The sequence below is a fragment of the Schistocerca americana genome, chromosome 6 (assembly GCF_021461395.2).
Source record: "Schistocerca americana isolate TAMUIC-IGC-003095 chromosome 6, iqSchAmer2.1, whole genome shotgun sequence".
NCBI lineage: Eukaryota > Metazoa > Arthropoda > Insecta > Orthoptera > Acrididae > Schistocerca > Schistocerca americana.
The window spans coordinates 198,152,988-198,167,155 of NC_060124.1; the positions used below are offsets into that span (position 1 = coordinate 198,152,988).

The 14,168-nt window shown below is 43.8% G+C and overlaps 1 protein-coding gene across 1 annotated transcript in view; it reads left to right on the top strand.

The window, feature by feature from the left end:
- The window catches only part of LOC124620383 (N-acetylgalactosaminyltransferase 7), an 82,086-nt gene extending 68,205 nt beyond the window's left edge, over nt 1–13,881 (top strand). The window contains exons 10-12 of the mRNA XM_047147057.1: nt 54–152; nt 7,449–7,574; nt 12,203–13,881. Coding sequence (XP_047003013.1) covers nt 54–152; nt 7,449–7,574; nt 12,203–12,343 — 366 coding nt within the window. The 3' untranslated portion in view covers nt 12,344–13,881. The remainder of the gene's footprint in view (nt 1–53; nt 153–7,448; nt 7,575–12,202) is intronic.
- Nucleotides 13,882–14,168: the final 287 nt, after the last annotated feature.

Here is a 14,168-nt window from a genome sequence, read left to right on the forward strand (position 1 = left end):
AGCTGTCTCTCTATGAATTTAAACTAATCATAATGTGTTACTTAATTTTCCAGATGCGCAATGTGGCAACACAACAGTGTCTGGACACCATGGGACATGGACCTCCTAGTCTTATGGGTGTATCACCTTGTCATGGTTATGGGACAAATCAGGTAATTTGCTGACTAGTTCAGTAACGATCGTCGTACATTCTTTTAGGTTAATATGTACAAAGTTAAGTTGGAGTCTAAATAGCAATAAAATTACGGCATTGCTTTTTATGGGACACTGATGTAACCCGAGCTTCTAAAAATCTAATGTTTTTCCCTGATAACTAACTTAGAATCTTAGTTAGGTCGAGGTGCTAGTAGTGCAGCAGCTTATACACTAAGAGGAGAAATAGTATCAAATTGGTACCCAACCAGTGCATTGCAGACCGTATTGTCAGCTACCACTGACTTTGTGTGGATAACACCTACAGTTGTATCAGTATTACATTAAAGTAAAATGGAGCAGTCTCTAGATTTCATGTACAGTACTTAAACTGTAGCCAAATGATTAATTACCTCATATTCCAGTAGTAGGTGTTAAAAATTGATGGCGGCTCTCTACACTCATCTGAAACGGTTGCTATTTTACAGAGTTACAAATGTGATAAGGCGTTCACAACTCAAAATAACACAACCTGATGCAGTTTTTTAACTGCATAGTTAATAGAGTAACACTTTCTTCAAAGACTGCTTTCATTCATGGCCGCCTCCCAGGGGGCTCGCCACTCTTTGGCGGTTTCATGCTTGGCTACCATGAGGCCCCAGCCTTTGCAGCATTTTCCTCTTCCGTGCTTCATGTCTATACTCTTGTTATTCTTTTTCTCCTCCCTTGGGGAACTTTTCTGGGAAATTCTTGGGAATGTTCTGCATTCTGTTGCTGTCGTACGGACAATCTCACTTTTGTTTTTGGTTTCCTTTTACTTTCCTTTTTTCCCTTCTCCTCTCGTTCCTCTGCTTTCGCGTTTGAGGATCCTCTATTTTTTCTTCTTCCTCCCTGTGCGCTCCTGAAGGCCGGCCCGTGCATCTCACACATAACAGGTGACTGGGTAACACGTAATTCCCAGCCCCGGGTCGACAGGTAGGGTTCCCACGTACCCCCCGGTACAGGCCAGGCCCAGGAAGAGCTGATTGCCTGAGCTGCAACCTTCCCAAATTGCCGATTGGTCCCTCTGTCAGATGTTCGGGAGGTGCGACCTGAGGTGCGAGCAATCACCTAAGGTGTGTGCGCCCCATTGTGAAGGGACCCCCCCATTTGGAAGGAGCGCGTCATCGGAGACGCTGGCAATCGGGGGAGGGGGGGGGGGGGGGATTTTCTCGCAATGAGTCAATCGTCTCCCCGTTAGACGTCTACCCTTCCTGCTGCACCATAGTTGCTTGTGGTCTCACCTACTGAAGACGGTCAGTCCTTCGCCATGGTCAAACTGTTTATTATTCAGAAAGGTGTTGATGCAATTGCTGGACCTGTGAAATCCTGCTCTCGTTTACGGAATGGCACTTTACTTTGGGGGACAGCTTCTGATCCCCACACGCTGCCTCACTTCTCCACGGCTACCCTGTTTGTATCGAGGCCCATCGTACTTTGAAAGCTTCTGATCCCCACACGCTGCCTCGCTTCTCCACGGCTACCCTGTTTGTATCGAGGCCCATCGTACTTTGAATTCTTCCTGTGGTGTAATTTAGACCGGGCTGCTCTACGGTCTAACTTGAAGCCGAAATACAATCTTACGTCTCCGATCAGGGTGTCATTGCCGTCCATTGTGTATTGGAAAGGTAGATTCTTCCTTAGTGCTCACCCGCACTCTTTTCCTCGCCTTTGATAGAGTGGTGCTGCTGTCCAAGATTAAAGCAGGCTACGAAATCATCACAGTCTGGCCGTTCATTCTGAACCTGATGCACGCTACCAGTGTCATTAGTTCAATCACACTAGAACGTCTTGTCGACACCCAGCCAAATGTGTAACCTGTGACAGGGATGTACACGAGAGCGATTTTCCGCCGCCTACTCCTCCTCCTCCTCCTTGCTGTATCAACTGCAATGGCGGTCACACCACCCCCTCTCGGGATTGTCCTGTGTACCTAGATGAGCGGGCTGTCCAAGAGATTTGGGTAAAGGAAAAGGTGCCTTACCTAGAGCTCCTAAACCCTGTGTTCTTCCGTCTGGCACGTATAGTTCTGTTCTGGTTACCAACCGTTTTGCAGCATTGGACTCCACGGACCGATCGCACAAGCAAGCCGATGCTTCTGTGGACCCCATGGAGCAGAATCCTCCTGCCTCTTTGCCCTGTGGTAGCAACTCCATACCGGCTGTCACTCAGCGGCTACCGAGTTGACACCCCCTACATCTCTTCCTCCTCGTGATTGTCCTCTGATGGAACGTTCGCGGCCTTCGGTTCCACAAAGAGGTTTACAGCTGCATTTAGCATCCCCTTGTACTCTGCCTTCAGGAAACAAAATTGCGCCCTCAAGACCGCTTTGAGCTTCCAAATTATTTACTGATTGGTTTTGACCTTCCCCCAGAGGTCAGCATTCCATCTCGTGGGGGCGTCTGTTGCTCATACGGGATGACCTTCATAGTCAGCCCATTTCCCTGACTACCCGTCTTCAAACTGTTGCAGTTCGCCTTTTCCGAGCCTGCTTTTTTCCCTTTGTACCATTTATGTACCTCCATTATTCGATGTCACCAAGGCAGACTTCCTTCAGCTTATTGGGCAGCTGCCTCCCCCATTTTTGCTACTCGGTGACTTTAATGCGCATAATCCCCTTTTGGGTTCTCCCAGGACCTGTCAGGTGCCCTCTTGGCTGACCTCCTTAACCAACTTGCCTCTTCCGCCTTAACACTGGAGCACCCACTTTCCTTTCTGACTTCTCACACACCTATTCCCATTTGGACCTATGCTTTTGCACTGCCCAGCTTACCCATCGTCTTTGAGTCTTTAATGACCATTTCCTGTGTGCTATTCGTTTGTTGACTCCTACCCCACCTTCGTGCATGCCCAAATGGCAGCTTACTAAGGCTGACTGGCAGCTTTATTCCTCCCTGTTGACCTTTGAAGAACAAGATTTCCCCAGGTGGACTATCTCATCAACATTATCCTTACTGCTGTAGAACGTTCCATTCCTTGCACTTCCTCTTTACCACGTCGTATCCCAGTCCCTTGGTGGAGTGAGGCATGCTGCGATGCCACTGGCGCATGTCGACGAGCTCTCCGCGTTTTTAACGGCAACCCTACGCTGGCGAACTGCATTCGTTATAAACAGAAGTGTGCGAAGTGTCATCGTGTTCTTCAGGATAGCAAAAGAGCTAGCTGGCTTTCATTCACTAGTTCTTTTAACAGTTCCACACCTTCCTCTGTCGTGTGGGCCAATCTCCGATGGCTCTCTGGCACCATGATCCATTCCCCAGTTTCTGGTCTGACAGTCAATGACGATGTCATCTTGGATCCTCTTGCTACCTCCAGTACCTTGGGCCACCATTTTGCAGAAGTTTCGAGCTCTTCCCACTATCACTCTGCCTTCCTCCATCAGAAACGAGTGGAGGAGTCTCGGGCGATGTCCTTCTATTCTTTGCATTATGAGTGTTACAATGCCACCTTTACTATGAGGGAGCTAGATCATGCTCTCAGTTCATCCCAATCCTCTGCCCCAGGGCCAGATGCCATCCACATTCAGGTGTTGCAGCACCTTTTTCTTGCGGGCAAGCCCTTTCTGCTTAACACGTACAACTGCATCTGGGCGGAGGGCATATTTCCTGGATGCTGCCGTGAAGCCACCGTCATACACATACCTAAGCCCGGTAGGGACAAAAACCTTCCTTCTAGCTACTGGCCCATCTCTCTTAACAGCTGCGTTTGCGAGGTGATGGAACGTACGATTTGTGTCAGGCTGGTGTGGTGGCTCGAGTCTTGCCATTTACTAACAAATGCGTGGCGTTCTGCAGCTGACCATCTCATTACTTTGTCCACCGATGTCATGAATGGTTTTCTGTGGAAATCCCAGACTGTGGCTGTGTTTTTTTGATTTGGAGAAGGCCTACGACAGCTGCTGGAGAACTGGTATCCTCCATACTCTTTACACGTAGGGCTTCCATGGGCGCCTGCCGTGTCTTATTCGGGCATTTTTACAAGGCCGAGTTTTCAGGATGCGTGTGGGTTCTGCCTTGTTGGACACCTTTATCCAGGAAAATGGTGTGCCTCAGGGTTCTGTCCTGAGCGCCATACTTTTTCCTATCGCCATTAGCCCTATAATGGCCTGTCTCCCACTGGGCATCTGCGGCTCTCTTTTTGTTAACAATTTTGCCATCTATTGCAGTTCTCCACAGACCTGTCTCACTGAGCAGCGTTTTCAGCACTGTCTCGATCATCTTTACTCTTGGAGCATCGACAGTGGCTTTTGCTTTTCCACTGACAAAACTGTATGAATTTCTGGCAGTGCCCAAATGGTTTCTCGCATCATCTCTACGTCTTGGGCCTGCTGCCCTTCCATTCATTGACTTTTCTGAGGCTCCTACTTGATAGGAAACACTCTTGGTCCTCCCATGTGTCTTACCTGGCAGCCCACTGTATGCGGTCCCTCAATCTCATACGTGTCCTCACTGGTACTTCCTGGGGTGCCGATTGAACCACCCTGCTCCATTTGTACCAGTCCCTTGTCCATTCAAAACTCGACTATGGGTGCTTTGTTTATGCGTCTGCATACACTTTTTCAACACTATCCACCATCATGGCATCCGTTTGGCCTCGGGCGCCTTTTACCCCAGCCCGGTTGAGAATTTGTATGCTGAAGCTGCTGAACTATCACTGTCCCACCGCCATACCTTCTTTGGTGATTCCTTTGATCGCCGATATGATGCTCGGCCCTCTTCTCTGTTACCTCCTGGAATTCGCTTTCTCCACTTACTATGGTGGCTTAACTTCACACTACCTGCAACTTTCCCAGTGGGTGTGAACCCTTCACTGCCTTGGCTTTGTGAAATGGCCCATGTTAACCTTGGCCTTCATTCACTTCCTGAGGACACTACTCCAGCCTCGGTCTATCGCCTCCAGTTTCACGACCTTTGCATGGAACTTCGCGATAGTACCTTTGTATACACTGATGGCTCTCTGACTGACCATGGGGTCGATGTGCCTTTGTCGTTGGCACCTGTGTCTTTCGATATCGGCTTCCAGCACACTCCTCAGTATTTACACCCGAGCTCTTCACCTTGTATCAGGCCACGGAGTATGTCCAGCGACACAGCCTTTCCAATCAGACTCACTCAGTGCCCTTGACAGTCTATGTGCGCTGTACACCACCTATCCCTTATTGCAGTGGGTCCAGGAGACCTCTCACTTGCTCACTGTTGGTGGAGCCAGTGTCATGTTTCTGTGGGTCCCTGGTCATGTCGGTCTGCCAGGAAATGAGGCTGCAATTCTCGTACCTCAGCCCACGAGTACCTGTATTCCCTCCAATGATATCTGCATTGCCATCTGTCACATTGTGGTCTCTCTTTGGCATTGCCAATGGTCCTCCTTTAGTGGGAATAAGCTTAAGCTTATTAAGCCTCTCCCAGCACCTTGGACAACCTCCTCTCGGCCCTCCCACCGAGAGGAGATTAATTTAACTCTGCTGCGTATTGAGCACTGCCTTTTTAGCCATCGTCATTTGCTCAGTGGCGCTACCCCACCACTTTGTTCACATTGCCCAGAAATTTTAACTGTCCACCACTTCCTGCTGGTGTGCCCTATTTTTAACTGTTTATTATCAAGCTTGGGTTTGCTGCCTGATTTATCAGCCATTTTAGTGAATGACGCGCGGGCTGTCGACCGCGTTTTACTTTTTATCCGCCACAACAATACGGTGAAGGCCATTTAATTTTTAGTTTTGGACCTCCATTACTGTATGGTGTTTCTTTAGCGCTCTTTCCAAGTGCCTGTTTTTCGCTGTCTCCTATTCTGTCAATAGGAACAGACGCATAATCATTTAACTCCACTCTTTGTTCGTGTTCTCTAGTTTTGACTCGGGCGCGTATGACCCCATTTGTTTTTTGCACCCTAAAGCAAAACAAAACAAAACAATTCATGGACACCACATATAGACAACTCATAACACAAGCACACACTGTTTTGAACAACTTGGTTAATCATATGGTTTCTTCCAAGAATGTGCTTTCAATCAGTGACACCAGACATAGATATTATTTAGAAGAGGCAGGACTTAATCATTGCATCCCAAGTGTGTTTTTGCAAGATGTTTTCTGTGCCAGTCATTGGTAATTGTGCTTGTATGTAATCACTAAATACATTTCTTCAACAATTGCATTAGAGATAGCTGCTGTGTTTTGGAGCGGGTGTGCATCTGTTGCCACAGTGAAAGTCACAGTAGAGTGCGGAATGAACAAACACACAGTACCAATTTATTTGATGGTAGTCAAGTTGTAGGTTTGTGACACTTGACACACTCTATTTGGAGGTGGCTTTTAACATGCCACCATGTCTGTGGTGCACTTTGAGCCCTATCAGTTTGCAAGAAACTGGATGTCAGTATCAATTATTGTGGACAACACTGTCAGTAGTGCCCATTGACTCAGATTGTAACAACCTGTAGACAGGTCACATTTGCAGTTAATAATTCACCAGTTCAATGCTGGACAACAACAAATGGTGACCAGATACATTGACCATAACTACTACCTCATTACTGGGATGGAGAAGCACCTGCCCCATACATTTCTCTCTCTTTACCAAATGTCACGCATCATAAAAATTAGCATTGATTCTGGAACACCACCATTGGATGATGGAGCATGAAAAACAGACCTGTGCTAGTGAGTCATGGTACACATTGGCAGTGATAGGATAGAAATCTTATAAAAACCCTTTGAAGCAATGTGTCCCACTAGTCAGCAGGGCACTGTTCAGGCCAATGATATTCTTGTGTTGGAGTTGTTTGCATTAAATGAAATGTAGCCCCTGACAGGTCTGCCTTTGTTTGTTGCCATAGATGAATGCATTCATGTGTATCCAGCAGTGCAGTTAGAGCAAGGAGCAATGAAAGGGATTATTTTTCAGAGTGAAGATTCTTGGCATGTGGTATGGCATATCAATAGAACTGAATAATCTTGGGAAATCGGTGGTGAACTGTTACTTTCATCCTTTGGAGCATTTAAAGGATATTTTCTCTAATTGCTAGCTACTAAGCAATTAGCAACTTACAAAATGAACATACATAAATGTGACATTCATCTTGTGCAGTCTGATGACCCGCTGTCATGGCATCATAAAGGAATGTGCTGTCTTATTAACTTTAAGTTAACTATCTTGTTAACTTTAACTTAAATGCAAGAAACAGTTTTGTGTGTGTGTGTGTGTGTGTGTGTGTGTGTGTGTGTGTGTGTGTGTGTGTGCAAAATAGCTTTAAGTTATCTGTCTTCTTTCTCTTGCAGTTAATGAGGCTGAACACCAAAGGCCAGCTGGGTGTGGGAGAACGTTGCATAGAGGCAGATTCACAAGGCCTTAAACTTGTCTTCTGTCGATTAGGCACTGTGGACGGTCCATGGCAGTATGACAGAGTAAGTATATACACTTAAATGAGGTTTCTTGACACAGTGATTTCCTCGGTGCCAACCAGCATGGATTCCCAAAACACTGATCATATGAAATCCAACTCGCTCTTTTCTTGGGTATAAATACTGGAATTTGGATCAAGGCAGTCGGGTAAATGCAGTGGATCAAGGCAGTCGGGTAAATGCAGTATTTCAGAAAAGCATTTGACTCTGTACGACACCTACTCTTATTGTCAAAAATATGATCATAAGGGTAACAAGTGAAATTTGTAACTGGATTGAGGACTTTGGTAAGGAGGGTGCAGCATGTTAGCTAGGATGGAGAGTCATCTTAAGATGTAGAAATAACTTTGGGGGTGTCCCAGGGTAGCGTCTTGGTACCCTTGCTGTTCATGTTTTCAAGATGTATATTAATGACCTTGCACACAACATTAATGGTAACCTCAGACGGTTTGCAGATGATGCAGTTATCTGTAATGAACCACTGTCTGAAAGGGGCTGCATAAATATTTAGTCAGATCTTGATAAGATTTCAAAGTGGTACAAAGATTGACATTTCTGAACATTTAAAGCAAGTTGCCAAATTGTGCACTTTATCAGTGAGTCACACTTTGAATGGGCCAACTCTTATAAGATACCTGGGTGTAACACTTTGTATGGATACGAAACGGAATGATCACATAGGCTAAGTTTTGGGTAAAGCAGGAGGTAGACTTCTGTTTATTGGTAGAACACTGGGGAAGTGCAGTCAGTCTACAAGGGAGATTGCTTACAAATCACTAGCAGCGACCGGTTGTAGAATATTGCTCAATTGTGTGGGACCTGTACCGAGTAGAACTGACAGGTGACATTGAAGTATACACACAAGGCAGCAAGAATGGTCACATATTTGTTTGATCTGTGGGAGGGAGTCACAGAGTGAAGGAACTGAACAGGAAGACTCTTGAAAATATGTGTAAGCTATCCCCAAAAAAGTCTGTTAACAAAGTTTCAAGAACCGGCTTTAAATGATGGCTCTAGAAACATACAGCCTCCTATGTATCACTCGTATAGGGATCATGAGGATAAAATTAGAATAATTACTGCAGACAAAGGCAATCAATGAAACAGTCATTCTTCCCGTGCACCATACGTGAATGGTACGGGAAGAAAGCCTAATAACAGGTACAATGGGATGTGCCCTATGCCGTGCACCTCATAGTGGTTTTCAGAATGTAGATGTAGAAATATGTGATGTGTTCTGTGCTATTGACAGTTGGCAGCCTTGTGTGCACAGAGATTTTAATAGGGGTTGGGTTGTTTGGGGAAGGAGACCAGACAGCGAGGTCATCGGATTAGGAAAGGACGGGGAAGGAAGTCGGCTGTGCCCTTTCAAAGGAACCATCCCAGCATTTGCCTGGAGCGATTTAGGGAAATCACGGAAAACCTAAATCAAGATGGCCGGACGCAGGATTGAACCGCCATCCTCCCGAATGCGAGTCCAGTGTGCTAGCCACTGCGCCAACTCGCTCGGCTTTTTATACAGTGATAAATAATCCAGGTATGGAATGTAAATAGTGTGTGTGCCCTATAATGTGGCAGTTGTCCGTGATCCAAAACAATCACCTAAGGGAGTGGAGCAGTGCTTGGGGGGGGGGGGAGGACCAATTTCTGCCTCTATCTCGCAGGGCTGGCAGTCTTCACCTGTATTCCATATTCCTGCAAAAGCAGTACACATGGTCATAGATATTGCTGAACCCTTCTGGTTCCTGAGGAGGAGTGAGATTAGTTTCTTCACTCATTTCACAATAAGAAAACAAAACAACAATAAGAAGTGCAGAACCGAAAGCAAGTCAGAATATACAATGCATTTGGTAATGGCTTATCTGCATATGCTCGAGGTCCATCTTCTGCTGTCACATTGAAGTGTCTGTATAATATTCCACTCGGCATTTTGTTGCTAGTTTCAGCATTGAGTGGCCATTATCTCTCCTCCCTCCTTTCCAGTTGATGGAGTAACAGCTAGGTTGTAGACAAGGTAACAATTATGTACACATGAGGATCAGTTTCTATACATCTATATTTAAGGAAATAGTTAGATAAATATTAAACAGTCGAAAATCCAGGATGGAATGTAACAATATTATGAAAAGGAAAGTTGCTACTCGCCATATAGAGAAGATGCTGAGTGCAAATAGGCACAACAAAACGACTATCACAAAGTGTTATGCGCGAGCGTGCACATGCGCGCGCGCGCGCGCGCGCGCGCGCGCGCGCGCGCGCGCGCGCGCGCACACACACACACACACACACACACACACACACACACACACACACACACACACATGCGTGCGCGCGTGCAGACTCGGGCAACTGAAACCTCAGTAGTTTCAGTTGCCTGAGACTGCAATTTTGCGTGTGCGTGTGCATTTGTGATTAGCAACTTTCCTTTTCATAATATTGTTAGATAAATATTACTGTCTTAAGTTACATCAGTTGCCGAGAGAGACAGCCATTTCATTTTCTGGTGCTGCATATGCATAATTGAAGCAAAACTACATTAATTACAAAGTGCATGTGGCAGATACAGGGTTTGGAGAAAAATATGGAAGCACAATGAGAAATGCACACTTAAACATAAATGCAGGTGCTAGACGAGCCTGCAGGTTGCGCTGTTTTATTTGATAATGAGTGGCACCTGTGTAGTGTCCTCAACATGTTGCAGTGTCAGTTGTGGTCAGAACTGTGTTCTGTGTGGTTGTGAGTGCATTATGTCAGAGCTAAGTGAATTTGAATGTGGGAAAATTGTCTGTGTTCGTATGGTGGACACTTCTGTAATCAAGGGAGCTCAAGTGTTTGGTGTCTCAAGAGGCACCATATTGAAGATTTATACTGAATACAGTAAGTCATTTGGTCAGACGAGTCGTGTTTCACACTATTTCCAATTTCTGTCCAATTTTATTCCCCGAGAGTGAAACACAGTGGGAGTTTGGTGATGACTCTGGCAGCCATGTCATTGCATTCCATGAGCCCCGTGGCTACTCTGCAATTCACGCAGCTTGCATCATTCAGACTGGTTTTGTGAGCACAAGGATGAATTACTGAACCACCTCTGGCTGCCAGCCACCAGACCTCAGTATTATTGAGCCTTTGTGGTCTCTTTGCTTGATCGTTATCCACCTCTATCATCAGTACCTGAACTTGCCAGTTGCTGTTGCTAGACACCAGCAACAGCAAATGCTTCTTCCCCAGGCTGTATACAATGGAGGTTGGGGGAGGCATTAGCCCTCAATACATTTTATCATAGACTCTCGCACATTCGTGAGTCAGAAATTTTAAATACCTGGATATAAATGATGGGAATGGCTTTACCAAGTTTAAATGGAATCTTTCACATTTTGACTCTTCAGCACCTGGAGATGCAAATTTAATTTGCAAAACCGGTCGTGTTCTCTGATAAAGAATTCTAACAGTCGCAACAGTCTTGTGTATTCAAATCGTGGAATATTTCAGCTGTGGTCCCCCTACATATAAAGTAGTGTGTCCAACTATGAAAAATGATGAAGAGAGTGCAAGTTCATTATTAAGCTACTTTGTGAGACCTAAAGACAAAGAATTTTTATATATTTTTGTTATCACTAGGTAGTTTTCCTAAACCTGTGTGCAGAAGATTATATACTCAACAGCAGGTTTGTTAATCCCTGAGGGGGGGGGGGGGGGGGAAAAAAAAAAACCTGCAGACACATACACTTCAGCAGGAACTTTCATATTTACTGTAGATTTTCTTTCACTGCAGTGGCTGCCCCAGCAAACCTGCCATTGTATTGCAAACACGATTTAATAATGGGAACTGAGCAGCGCAGTTTATCTTTTGTGGTTTGAGGCCACAATCTTTGCTGCTGGAACACTTTCCATCTGCTGGGGCTTCAATTACCCTCCATAATTACTCCAGTCTTGGAATCCGTTTATATTATATTTGATTCACGCACTTGATCTGAAACTAGCAATGAGAATCCACGATATGACCCAATTTCCGTTAAATCGCAGATCTGGTATGTTCATGATCCAGCTTCCTGGGATATGCGTGTGTTTTTCGTAGACTATATGACATTGTTTAAAGCAAGGATAAAGAAAATTACTCATATGTTGTAGGCCAACCACTGCTGTTTTACGTATTATGATTTTCTGTAATACAAAGTACTGTTCTGAGCCATCATTTGGAATATAAATGAAATTGAAAATGGTCGTACTTATTTGGACAGCGTCCTCCTTTAAGAGTTAACTTGTACAGAAAACACACACACACACACACACACACACACACACACACACACACAACAGTGCAGCTCCTCCATGTACTCATCACAACCTTTCTCCCCTCACTCACTCCACTGACACCTCCCTCACCTTACTCATTCTACAATGCTGGTACAATGTGGTTGGCCACGGCACATAGCCGTTTGTAAGTGGGGTTATCCCCCTCGCAGTGTTGTTTACGTGCCTATTGTTCGTGCATGTCCTCAGCAGTACTTTGAAATGTTTCCTTGACTCCTTCTGTTTTCTTTTCTTTTCCACCTTTGCCTTTCCATTGTCACATTTTTTTTTAATTTCATTCAAGGCATGGAAGTATATGTAACTAGTTACGTTTGTTTCAGGAAACACGAACACTGTTGCATCGAGTACATAAAAAGTGTGCAGCTCTTCACCCACAGACTGGGCACTTGACTCTTCTGCCTTGTGACCCTAACAACACTTACCAGCAATGGGCTTTTAAAGCGATCAGCCCAAAATGGTAGCACCTGATGTTTTTAATACATGTGGCATTCTTTGTACAGGTTTGTACAGTAAAATGTTTGTCTTATATTGAATGGAGACTGTCCAGTTGCATAGTAAACTTTGTTAAAAGTGTGTTCGCAGTTGCTGGAAATAATGTGTATTTATCTCGTGATGCACAGAGAACTGTCAAGAATTTGTGCTGCTACTTAAGAGTCAGACCATCAGTACATCTCGCATTGGTGATAGAATTTTTAACGTACAGATCGTCCTCAAATCTAATTCCAAACTTTTGTGAAATGCATCAGAATTGCATTCGTGCTGTTAGTCATTGTTTTGTAATTATCATTTCTTCTAAAGAGCATTAGACATCACTCATCATTGATTAATAAGTTATTTTACTAACAGTAATGTGAGGTACTTTAAAATTATTAATTGCTTGTTACTAATTACAACCAGGAGAATAACAGGTGACAAAAATACTAGACCACAACTACAAATTGCACCTCTTTCGTTTTTGTATGTTTTTCTTTTTTCCAACGTATTCCCCACTACATCTTTGTCCTCATTTCCTGAGCTTAAAATTGTGATAATAAGGAATGCCAGAACACTTACTTTTTATCCATAAGATGAAATAATTTGTACTAAGCAAGTGAAATCTCTGTGCAGTTTCAGATTTCTCAAGTTGTGTGTGCGTGCGCCTGCGTGTGCTTGTATAGAAGGGAGTCAGTCTATATTTCTTGACTTGTATGTTTGAGGTTTGGGGAGGAATGTTAATCTGGGAGAGCCATTTGTTACTTACAGAGTACATCATCTGCCACTGTCTCATTCCTACAAATTGTTCGTAAAATGTAGACTAAAATCAAAAAATATGTACCTAAATAATAAGCAGCAAGGGAGTGTGAAGCAGCAAGGGAGTGTTTAGCAGTAGAATTTTGATATTCTACTGAAAGTAAAATATGATGATAGTGACAACAGTGACAATGTGCATGTGTATGAGTTAGGAGGATCTTGAGTGCCTTATGCAAGTTGTAGGTCATGAACTTTCATTAAAGCTGTATTTAGAAACACACAGTATTGTATTAGGTTGTGAAACAAGTTTAACATTCCATGTGTGTAACTATTCTGATAATGATAAAATTTGAAGACACTTTCCTGGCCATAATTTTCAGTGAGAAAACATGGTGCTAATCACTGTAGAATCCCATACATTTGTAATTGTACTGTATCTTATACAGTTTATTTCTGCAAATATTATAAATGGAAAATTTATTTCGTATACTCTAAAACTGAAAATACACACATTTATCCTCTTTTGACATTTACCGTGAAATGTGAGACTAATGCATAAAAATGTACATTTGGTCTTCCTTTGAGGAATTAGGAGCATTCTTTACCATTAGTATTGTTGAAATGAATAGAGGTTTTACAGAGAATATTACTTACCATATAATGCATTTGACAATCATATCAATTTATGTACTTTGTCTTGTTTCTATTGTTTGTACTGTTGTTTTTGTAATACTAGAAATTTTTACCACATACAGAGAAATATTTTATATTGTTAGCCTTTTATTTCTTGTAATGACCATAGCCCTTGATAACATTAGATTGTAAGTCAGCATACCACTTGTACAAACTAACAGATGATGTTTCCACAAAGATTATGGGTCACTACAGAGCATATAATAGGTGATGGAGGAGTACACATAGCGTCTGAATTACCAAATAAACAATACTGGACATTGGTAATGGTCTTCGTCTAGAATAAATTTAAAAACCTCCGTAAGAGAGGAAGTAAGGATATTTCCACTTGAAAAGTAGAATATCTTGCCACATCAGAAATCT